This window comes from Teleopsis dalmanni, chromosome 2 (genome assembly GCF_002237135.1).
Source record: "Teleopsis dalmanni isolate 2A chromosome 2, ASM223713v2, whole genome shotgun sequence".
In the NCBI taxonomy this organism is placed as follows: domain Eukaryota; kingdom Metazoa; phylum Arthropoda; class Insecta; order Diptera; family Diopsidae; genus Teleopsis; species Teleopsis dalmanni.
In genome coordinates, this window is record NC_051847.1 from 119,115,790 (window position 1) to 119,128,079 (window position 12,290).

General features: G+C 28.1%; 1 protein-coding gene across 2 annotated transcripts; it reads left to right on the plus strand.

The window, feature by feature from the left end:
- The first annotated feature begins 1,557 nt into the window (after positions 1 to 1,557).
- On the plus strand, positions 1,558 to 4,733 carry LOC119681110 (zinc finger protein 568). 2 transcript variants are annotated; one of them, XM_038094190.1, is made up of 5 exons: positions 1,558 to 1,841; positions 1,907 to 2,833; positions 2,892 to 3,267; positions 3,321 to 4,044; positions 4,625 to 4,733. In XM_038094190.1, exons 1-4 carry the CDS (start codon positions 1,713 to 1,715, stop codon positions 4,037 to 4,039), a joined length of 2,151 nt encoding a protein of 716 aa, XP_037950118.1. In that variant the 5' UTR covers positions 1,558 to 1,712; the 3' UTR covers positions 4,040 to 4,044; positions 4,625 to 4,733. The 2 variants fall into 2 exon arrangements, with proteins under 2 accessions (XP_037950118.1, XP_037950117.1); XM_038094189.1 differs by lacking the exon at positions 4,625 to 4,733 and having other exon boundaries at positions 1,559 to 1,841; positions 3,321 to 4,135.
- Positions 4,734 to 12,290: the final 7,557 nt, after the last annotated feature.

Consider the following 12,290-nt stretch of genomic DNA (forward strand, 5'->3'; position numbering starts at 1 on the left):
TGTAGAAATCAAAGTACAAATTAGTGCACTTTTAATTTTTTTTAAACTTTCCTCGTAAATTAAACAATTTTCACTTCATTTTAGAACGAAATACTAAGCAGTGGTAATGGATAATGTTTATAAAAAGGTTTTTAGTTAATTGAATTTTGTGGTTTATCATTTAAATAATATATACCGAACAGCGGAACTAAAATATAAATAAACGTGCGATGACAATATTAATTTTTATATAACTATCTTCTTAACTAAAATTTAATATTTTTTTTATAAGTTCTTGTACAGAGTTAATACATATGACAACATATTAACAACATATACATATGAGGCAAAAATAAAACACGGCTAATATTATAAAATAATATACTTTAAATACTTTACCAAATTTCCACCTTCTCACCACCAAAAAAAAATGACTTAACAAATCATATTAGGTGTATTTTTTGTTATGAACGCTCCAATAAAATACGCAGTGGTTAAAAATTAACAGAATGCGCTAAAATAAGCCCACTGTCCTGAAAGTGCTTAACTAATAACCCCCTCGCACTACAATGATGCCAAATCTTAAAACTGATATATTGTGAATGATTTTTGGAAGGAAATGGAAAACTTCAGTAAGTAGTTTATCGTTTACAACTGTTGCGAGTGTTAATGATTGAAATTTAAGTTTAATAAGGTAACTTTTTAAATAAAATTTGTGAGAATGACTAACAGGTAAGTAATTGTGAAGAAGTTATTTATTTATAAGAAATTTTTAATTTCTGTGTTCATTAAAACCATCATTAAAACAACCATTAAAGCAAAAGCAAAAATTTATAACGCAATTGCAAGAAAACTAAAACAGTGTTAAATTCTACTTATTTAGCATTACCTAGTGATGTTACAAGTTTGAAAATGATATAAACCTCAGCAATAACTTTTTTGTTTATGTACATTTTATATGTGTAAATTTTTATAAAAATCAATTTATAAAGTTCAACCGCAAGTTTGTTGGAAATTGATGTTATATATTTACTGGTTTAGTCAGTAATGCCAAGTTATTCTTAAGCACCAAAACTTGTTCTATTGGAGCATTTATGTCAAAGAAATGCACCTATTGTGCACAAAGTTCACAAACACTTTTAATTAAAAAATAGCAAATTAAACTATAGCCCTAATTTTTTTGTTTTTTTACTTTACTATTTATTACTTGCTTAAGTTTTACTAGTAGAATTCAAGTTAATTTTGTTCAGTCAAAATGATCCTTCTCATAAACTTTATTAAACCGTGTGCGAGTTCGAGCAAATTGATGGCATATGGAGGGAATTGGTAAATTATGTCGGTATGGCAACGAATGTTGGTATATACCAAAATTTCGAGTAGGGTAAATTATATAAAAATTAAGTAAATTAGGTGTTACCATAGTGAAAATTTTATAAGATGTTAAATAAATTAAATTTGAAAAAAAAAAAAAAATAAGTGCAATAAATAAAAAAATAAATATTTACATAAGTGTAATGCAAATATCCCAAGGAAATTTCAATTTATTTTAACTCAATTTACTCCAACTCGCTCATGTACATTTAATTATAGCATATACTTATTCTGCCAGACCTATAATCAGAAAATGTTTACGCATTTTGTGAACACATCAAATCCCAAGCGAGTTGTTTGCATCTTCGCTTTAGTTTTGTAGTTAGTTGCAAATACATATTTCATATAAATTATTTCGAAGTATGGATCTTGATAAAATTTGTTTTACCTGTTTAACTAATGATGGTCCATTCATATCCATATATGATGATAGTTCAGGAATTGGAAAAAATTGCATTGCTGATATGCTGAACGAGTTTACAAAAAGCAAGGTAAGTCGATTTTACATTGAAAAAGAAAGTAAATAAATAAAGTAAAACATTTTTACTTTAATTAGCCCAAACGAGCTGAAAACGTATTACCAAAAGTTTGTTTAACATGTCTGCGAGAAATAAATCGGTGCTACTCATTTAAACTCAAATGTGATAATTCAATCCGTGCATTGGCTCAACTTATACCAGATATTGCGCTAGCGGAAGATGATGAACCATCTCCCGTTAGAGTACAAACGTCCAGTAAAGCTTCTCAAACAACACCTGAAGTATGTCAAAGGAATGAGGGGGATGTTAAAGTAAATCAACTGCATCAACACGTGAAAGCAGATCCTGTAATAGCCGCCGTTCTTAGTCTGAAGTCTAAAAATACCGTATATAGGCTTGAAAATGAAAATATTAAACCGATTACTCCAAAAAGTGAAAAACTGGAGAGTTTATCGCAAATAATACTTAATAGAAAATTTCAACAATCTTTTTCGGGAGTAAATGTACCACAAGATGAGGAAGTTGTAATAGAATATGCTGAAGTGTCATCACTAAACAAAGAAACCCCAAATATTTCACAGAATTTGGAAGATCAAAATAGCACAGATGAAATTGGTGGGAATGGCCTTACTTATATCGAAATTACAGAGGAGCAATATGAGGACAATGTACAAGCATCAACTAATATTGAGGATGAATATAATAATATTTACATTGAAACTACCGATAATGAGCAGCACACCGATTATGATATTACTATATATGACAACGAAAATGGCGAAGCAGAGATTGTAGCGAAACCAATTTTGCAACAGCAAAAACCTATTGCCAGTGAGGATTACAAGATAGAATATAAATGTCCTTATTGCATCATGACGTTTGCTAAGAAAAAAAATTTATCTAAACATCTAATAAAACGTCACGAGAAAAAACCGGACGAAGAAGAAATGTCAACTCCCCTCCATATAACATTATTACAGCAAATAGATAATGAAGCTAATTCGGTATATATAATTACATTAAATAAGTTATAACAATTAATCTGTTTCACTTTTTAAATAGCAAAAGGCAACCATAGAACCAAAACGTGAAATAAATGGCATCAAACAAAACACCGAGGAATGTTTAGAGACCGTAGTTGATGAAAAAGTTCAATTATCGTATATTTGTAATCGTTGCAATGCTGGGTTTGCGCAACGCAAGGCACTTAATTATCATTTAAAATCTAATATTTGCACAATGAAATCCTTTAAATGTGATGAATGTAAACGTGTTTTCATATCTGAAGTTTGCTTAAAAGAGCACAAAAGGACGCATCTATACTCTAACGTGTGTAGCGAATGCAGCAATATGTTTAACACAAAAGAAGAGCTTAGTGAGCATATGATCGCAGTACACCGACGTAAACAAAGCAATCAGTGTACTATCTGCAAAAAAGGTATTTAATATCATATTTTTTTATAATACTTACTAACCTTCGTTGTATGTTAGTTTTTACTATGCTGTCTGCTCTCAAGGATCATATGCGTATACACAGCGGCGAACGGCCTTTTGTTTGCCATTTGTGTAACAAAGGCTTTACCCAAAAAGCAAATTTAAATCAACATATTTTACGTCATTCAAATGCAAAAAACTTCATTTGCGATGTTTGTAGTCAAGCATATGTAACGAAAGCGGAACTTTATTCCCATAAGCGTATACATACTGGCGATCAGCCATTTAAGTGTGAATTTTGTAATGTGACCTTCTCAACTTCTAGCACAATGGAATTGCATAAACGTAAGCACACCGGCGAACGTCCTTATCCGTGTTCCATGTGCAAAATGCGTTTTACACGACTTAACGTTCTGAAGAATCATTTACGAACGCATACTGGGGAGAAACCATTCAAATGTAAGGTGTGTAAAAAGGCGTTTACACAACGTGGGGATTGCCAAATACATCAGCGGACGCACACCGGCGAAAAAGTACATGAATGTAAAACTTGTGGCGATAAATTTACACATTTACCTACATTGCGTACGCATTTAAAATCACATAAGAATGAAAATACTACGAGGACACGTACCAGACGATCCACTGCAAGCTTGCGCAATTATAATGAAGAGACTGCTATCGATTTAGATAAAAATATCATTCATCGAGTTAATATTAAGAACGACATACCACAAGAAGAAGACAGTGAATTTATGGATATTACATTAGAGTAACTATGGTAAAAACGCAAGTTAGAAACAGAATAGAATTCTACATTTACATAAATTCAATAATATTTTAGTTGTTATTTACTATAATTCCTTTTTACTTTAGAATAAATTTTTGTTACTTTATAGTTAAATTTTGATTTATAAAATATTAAAATGCCAGCTTTCCGGCTCAAATTTTAGAATTTTGTTTTTTGCAATAATAAATTTATCGTAATTTGTATATGCTTGAGCTCTATATGTGTATATCGGTTCCATGGTATGTACATAAACAGTAAACAAATATATATGTATTTTTAGATTTTAAATTATATTTTTATATAAATTAATTAAACTATTAGATTTATTTTTTTTTAACTATTTTATGTTTTATCACGTACCTATTATCATACCTCTTCTCTATTTTAAAATATAATTTTAGTTATATATTTAATTGTGTAAATTTTATTTGGAAATTTATTTATGTACCTTTCCTTAGACTTGTACCTTATTTGATATTTACTAATATTTAGAAATTAGATTGATTTCTATTTTTTCATGTTTTTTATTAGTTTTTTACTTTACTATTTCTGTACTATTATTCAATTTCAGTTACGTTTTGCAATTGTATTTAAAGAAACCTTTCAACTAGTACTAAAATTGTATATACTATATATTTATACTATGTACACGTACATTTGGATATGTCACATATCTCTTTAACAACAGACATTGTATTAAATTTTGCAAATAATTTGTTATATATATTATATTGCTATTAATTTTAATTGTAAATATATTAAACAATTTATTAAAGTATCATTATTATAAGCAAAAACCTAAGTAGTTAAAAGCGAAATGTTTATACTCTAAAAAATTTTTAATGTTTGTACGTGTAGTATTAAAACTGAAACTGTAAATATTAATAAATAAATGTATAATACAATGTTATATTAATATATTTAAAATTTTATATTTTAATTTTTGCAATGCACGCCGCTTTTATTCTTTGAAACTATTGTTTGAAAGAATTGATATTTAAGACTGAACTAATCTAACCTTATCCTCTTTAATATTATGTTATTTAAAAAAATATAGCCTTAAAAATGCATTCAGTTTTCTCTAGATAGTGTTTTAGTTTTGTTCTTGTTGCTCCAGATCGTTATCAGCACTCTGAAGAAGTCGTATACGAACATTTATTCACAATGATATAGGGGAAATTATTATTTCAGTCTGAAAGGATTAAAGCCAAAGGAACATTCTAGAATTATGTAGTAAAGAGCAAATATGTACTATATTGATGTACTACATAACATTCGTATCAGCCTTTTTTTGTTTTCAATAGAAATTGTATAATAAGTAAATACGTAGAAGGTTAGAGATTAGTTACAATTTAGATATTTTTCTTTTGCTGAAGTCAAAGAAATCCAATGAAATTATCAGATATAGTGTCACGGTTGTAGTTCTTATTCCAGGTACGAGTATATTACTAACAATTATAAGTGTAGTGTAGAGTTTGCAACCCACTTAACTCTACGTTCCCCAGTTTTATGAAGTTATTAAAACCTTCGTGTCTTGTCTGTCAGTATTTTAAGACTTTGTGTATATAAATGTTTTCATGACCTGAACGTTTTAATAAAAACCATTCTTTTTAGTTTCTATATAATTCTGTGCTTTAGAAATTTCCAAAGTTTCAAAGATTTTTGACTTGTTCATGAGGACGAAACTGTTTTTATTTAAAAAATGCTTAATGAACGAAAACATCAACAGATTTCATTGACCACACATTTATAAGCCTGTAGAGCATTCAACATATTGCTTTGATCATTCGCAGAATGCTTAGCAGAAAGAGGATGTTTACACGGTCAGTACCAAACAAGAATACCATCATTTCAAGATTTAAACAAGCATTCTAATTAGAACATCTAATTCATCCTTCTTAGCATTAATTATACAAGCAATAACTATTAAGATTATACGATCAAAAGTACAATAAAATTTCATTATTTCTTTATATAATATAAAAATTTATGTGCTCAAGGAACCCCTAATCTTGCACTTATACCAGAGAACTATAAAGTCATAATTCTCATATCTATAGTATACCCGTAAAAACTAAGTCAAAATACGTATAAATGTTTTTCTCATACCCATTTACATTCACCACAGAAATGATTCATAAGTATTTTCCTAAACGATAGTCGGTGCTATAAATCAACCTCACAAAACTGCGTACAATCTTCTAAATAGAGTAGCGCACAAAGCAGAAGACTCATATAAGTGTTAAGTACTCATTGCAGTTCTGTGATTTAAACTATCAATCGTAACAGTGTTTTTTAACTAATATATCACAACAACTCATAAAAAGTATCAAAACAGTTAGACTCGTATAGAATATGAGTCTATTGGTATTACATTTTAAGCTGAACTATGGCAACAAGGAGTAATAATGGAGTTATTTTGGTACACAGCTGAATATTTGTTACTTTTTACTTCAATCTGGGTATTTTTATTCGTGAGAACATCTATTTTCGATCATATCTAATTATAAAATAATTATAAACTCATAGACATCAAAATATAAAATATAATAACAGGGGTTTATTTTAAAACAAAATGATCAGTTAAAAATATAAAATGTGATCTACAGGAAAAGGAAGTTATAAATAATTAAAAAAGGTAGCGAAGGACAATGTTAAAGTTATACAAAAAGGAAATGTATACCTAAAAGAAAAACCTAAAACTAATTAAGAATAATTATTAAACTGTTTAGTATGTAAGATTTAGTATTTAAGAACCAAAATTAAAGAAAATAAAGTGAGTCTTATATTTATTGTGTAACTGAATAAACGACGGATCTTCTCATTGCAGAGTTTTATATAATATAGGTATATGTAAAGCTAAGATAACTCAGCGTATAAGATATACAACACAAAACTAGCAAGGGTTAGCAGCGGTTTAACCCATTATCTCACGCCACTAGAAGGAGGCGGAATTTCTTAAAGCCGTTTTACTTGTGCACTTATGTACTTCTATTTAAGAAAAAAAATTTTTTTTTTTTTGCTAACCCGCCCAGTTTAGGCTGCACCCACTGTTGCGTTTTCGCAACATTGTCAGAATAAAGGTTCACATACCAAAAAGTTTATGTGTTTTTAATTTTATTAATTTTTTATTTTTTTGTATTTTTTGAACATTTAATTTATTTGTTATGATAATTTATAAAACACTTAGGGTGCAAAGCAACATTACATTTGGTACAGATATATATGGTTTGACTGCGACACAATTTACACCTTTGTCTATCAGGTGTTTGAGATACTGTACGATCAACATTGTCGTATCTTGATGATGTTGGCATGTTTGGGTGTCGAAAATCTGATCCTCAGTTATTAGAAAATACTCTGTTACTTCTATATGAAAGTCAGCTTGTGATATAATTGCCTTTTTTTAACATTTTTTTGAAAAATGCAATGGAGTTTCTAAGCGTTAACCATCGCTGCATCAAGTCCATTAGTTATAAGAGGCCAGTACCATTTTTTCCTCGAATCCGTATTCGGTAATTGTTTATAGTATTGTCAAAGAGATCAACGCCACACATTGTTTTATTATAATGGTTTATAATGTTTGGCATGCTGATATTAGCCATTTTCTTCTCTTTTCTAATATAGCCTTTAGTAGTTTGCACAGGAAGAGTTGCGATGTGGTTTGATGCTACTGTAACTACAGAATTGTTATTTCATCGACATAAATATACATTGTTGTCGACATTGTATACCGCATCACTTGTTCCTCGTAGCTGCTTAGATATGTCTTTTACATTTGCATTTATATTTATAAATTTTGGACGACTTTAGTGTTTCTTCTTTGTTTTTTTTTGATACGTTAGTTTCAACTTCGTCGGCTGTATAATTGAAAACCATTTCTAATTCACCTGCTACTTCATTTGGTAGTTGTTCTCCATCCTCCATCAACATGTCATCTAATACCTCCGCATCACTCTGGTTATCGACATTGGGCGGAGGCAAGAGAGTAATGCGTGTACTATCAGGGGAATCAATATCATTAGATCCCATCAAACTTCAATATCTTCAATATCACACATAGATAAAAACTTTCGTTGTTCACTTATTTTAACACTAATGTTTTAAGGCTGAATATTAAATTGACACTAGAAATGTTAATTTGAATCTACTGACTGTATTAGAAGTCTTAGAGTATTTATTCAATAATTTATATTTATACACCACCATTGTACAGTTTCTAAGAAGAATTATAAAATTATACTGAAATATCATAAAAAATCATAAGATGGGAATATTTTTCGTGTTAAGTTGCAGAAAGCTTATTATTTAATTGCTATTACGCTAAAAAATCAACTGAGACTACCTGCTGCAAGCAATAGTTTCCTTAGCGGGAAAAAACTTTAGTACTCGTTTCTTGACATTGTCGCGTTTTCGCAACACCTGACTTTGAGAGTTTGTGTAACGTACATATATCACCAAATAGCTTACAATTTATATAGATTCGGTAGAATACACTATTGTAATTAAGAATTAGGTAAAAAATTAAAACAAATTTTCTCCATTTATTCAACACAGGCATAAAAATAAGCAAAAGTCGTATAATTTTAAAATAACACAAAGACAGCTCTGCAAAATCTTGCATTAAATTGTATCTATACGACCCAGGTTAAAAAAAATTATATATTGTAGGTAAATCATAGTCATATTGTACAAAAATAACTATAAGCACAAAAACCTTTTAATTAAATTTTAACAAATTTCTAAACACAGCGTTAAAATTGTTGCGTTTTCTCAACATTGTCAGGCAAAGGGTTAACATCAGTTGCTGTATATTAGTCGTAGTTTCGTGCTCAAACTAAACATAAACTTTTTTGGGTTAGTAGAACAAAACACAATCAATTACGAGATCATTATATAAATAAAGGAAATAAGCAGGATTACTGTAACTTTTAATATGCGACATCACACCTGTACATATATCTTAACTTGTCACCGTACACATATGTTCGTTCAAATTCCTTTGGGTTCGTTAATCTATTATTTTAACTCTCTTAATTTATAAAATTTTAACTATTTCGTTAATTAGTACTGTTCTTTCTGATCTTTAGATCTACTTGTGTACCAATCAGCTCCTTCAACTATGGCGGAGTATATTCAGCACTACAATATCGGTGCTAACAGGTCACTAGAAAGACTTGCTATGAAAGTCTCTATATTCTATATTGACTTTTGTCGTGGTTTCGATTTTGAAGAGGAGAGCTAGTCTTTGTTTCAATCTTCTTTGTCTAAATTCAAAAAAAAAAAATTTATAAAGTAAATTCAAAAACAAGAACGCTATACAAAAAGAAAGAAAAAACACTAAAAAATGTAAATAAAAAAATAAAAAATATAATCTGAAAAAATATTAAAAATGTTATAAAAAAAAATATAAACAAACAAACAATAAAAAAATATATAAATACAAAAATATAAATACACAAAAATATATAAAAATTATATTAAATTATGTACAAATTATAAAAAAAATAAAAATAAAATAAATTTAACAATAGATAACAATAACAATAGAACACGATAAGATTTAAATTTAAAAATTCATATAAAAATATAAAAAAAAGTTGTACAATATAAAAAAACAAAAAAATATAAATATGAATATTTAAAAAAATACTAGAAACTAACAAAAATAAATATCCTGAATCTTAAGTTATCGTCCTGTAAAGTTGCTGGCTTAGACTTATAAGTTTATAGATTTAAGAGGTTGGTTCACTTCTACTTAAAGGGGGAGTTGTGCCTTTTAACGTTGTTTGTACGCTGACCACTTCGGTCTATTTGGAGATTTTTCTGATTTAAGTATGAACAACGCTTATCCTCCGTGGTATCATAATGGGCTATTATTTAAACTCAGGTGGTCTTTGATGTATAATTTATTACACTCTTATCATGGAAGATAACAATTCTTGTTTCGTCGTTATAAGTATCAGCTATCAACTATGAAAGTGAGCATTCAAGTTTTCCATAATGCACTGTATGAATAAATTTTATCAGATTTATAATCAAGAGAGAATACAATTATATTAATGAATTAAGAGCACTAAAGCTATACACTCTACCCATTATCTATATTTTGCGGTCCCTCTGACGTGCTTGCGTTTTAGATCCAAATGGATTTAAAGTGAGAAACAACTTAATCCACATTATCTTATTTCTCATCTCATAAGCAAACAAATTTTGAATAAAAGTATTTTTATTACATTCTAATTAAATAATTTTCTTATATTATAAATAAAATTTTTTTAAAATAAACCTATAAATTTTAAGGCAGTTATTAAATTACTTGCATATTACTACTGCACCAAAAAGATTCAGTTGTTCGATAGGAATTCAATTTAAACATCAATAGGTTAGTAAGCTTATCGATATACATATATTTTTATATTCACAGTTCACAGTTTTATTTCTATGTATTATTTTTAACAATGATCATGTTTATAATGAAAGTACTTAAATATTTAAAATAGCCGATAGATATTGTTAATTTGCATTATTTTAAAAATGATTATAAAAACCAAAGTAGCATTTCATGTTTAATATTGGATATTGTGCGTTAGTTTAGATTAATTTTTTTTAAAATAATTTTAAGTAAATAATTATTTAATGTATATTGCTTACGTGCAGTAATATTCATTGATAATAGAAATAACTGCCCTAAAAAATGGACAGCATTGATGAAAAACGATTATTTAAGAGTAATAAACTATTTTACAACGATTCTTTTTTATTTTTTATATATAAACTTAGAGTTTAACATTTGAATTGTGATTAATGAGTGATTATAAACTTAATATCTTTTATGCATTCGTTTTTACAATAATCATTTTAAAATCATAAATCATTTTCGTTCGTATCTTACTATTTATGTTATTAACTACACACATTTGCATTAAAAATTAGGTATACACAATCAGTAAATATATAAGAAATAGAAATATATAGACTTATGCGGTTATAGTACAAATTTAAAACATTTTTATACAAATAATTTAATAACATTTTTTTTTATTAAGGAATTAGCTTTACTAGTAATTTATTATGTATTTCACTCACATTATTTATTTATTTATTTTTTTTTTTGAATTCTTGTATATAAAACTCAGAAAATAATTTCTAACTAAATATTATATCTTCTTCTAACTAAGGTTGAATCTTTTATAAATTATTTTCATAAATTATTGTTAATTTTTATAACTAAAAATATATATATCATACGGACTTATTGATCGGTTTATTGTTAATATTAAATAATTATTATGAAAATAATATTGCTATGAAGAATAATTATATAATTCTGAATAAACTGACCAATTAGCTGATATATACGTGAAGAAATACAGTACTTTTCGCTTAAAACGAGAGGCTGTCCGTTTTGGACAGCCTCTCGGGCAAACTAAACCAAACCCAAATATACGCCCTTACTTTTTTGAAACATACGTAATGTTTTTTGAAATAGAAGTTACAAGGAACTGATAGTATATTTATATCTTCTTTGCGTGATTAGGCGCAAGTTTGTGTCTAAAGATTTTTACTCAATAGTGTCTGTGATTAACTGGATGAGCCTTTGCAAAAACAGCACCGTTGAATTCTGATTACAAGTTATTCAGATGATTTTATAGAAGTATACTTTGAAGCCCAGCATATCTTCCTTATGGAATATATATTGCATTTGATATGAGAACGTGCAGTTCTGAATTAGTGTGCATATCCACAGAATTGAACAATTTCAGCGATCTGTCCTGGATATACTTTTGCACACTCTCGACTCTCAAGTCTTTAAGTATGTGTTCACTTCTGATACTTATATTTCTATCACTTTATACTTATATATAGACGTTTTTATTTTTCGGTTTATACAAACTACAACTCGATTATAAATAAAACTTATATATTGCTGTGACAAACCTATTTGCAAGTTCAAATTTTCTCTGTAATTCTATATCTGGGATTTCTTTTATGTATGAACTGATCTACTTACAAACGACATATAGTTAATTTCAAAGTAAAACAATTGAAAAAGTGATTGTTTCTAAAAATCAGGAATGGAATTAACCGGAATTTGAATACCAAATTTGAATAGCACAATTAAAGTGTGACATTGGCTATATGTGTTAACAGCGGGTCTGTGTTTCAAATTTGACGGGGTTCAAGTTTAACAATTGCTACTATCAGTCAAAAATATATAAAATATAAATTATAGA

Bases quoted from the DNA above. Each gene is read 5' to 3' on its own strand.
- LOC119681110 (XM_038094190.1), top strand. From the start codon at position 1,713: ATGGATCTTGATAAAATTTGTTTTACCTGTTTAACTAATGATGGTCCA. The intron at 1,842-1,906 runs GTAAGTCGATTT...TACTTTAATTAG, and splicing joins ACGAGTTTACAAAAAGCAAG to CCCAAACGAGCTGAAAACGT. The intron at 2,834-2,891 runs GTATATATAATT...CTTTTTAAATAG, and splicing joins TAGATAATGAAGCTAATTCG to CAAAAGGCAACCATAGAACC.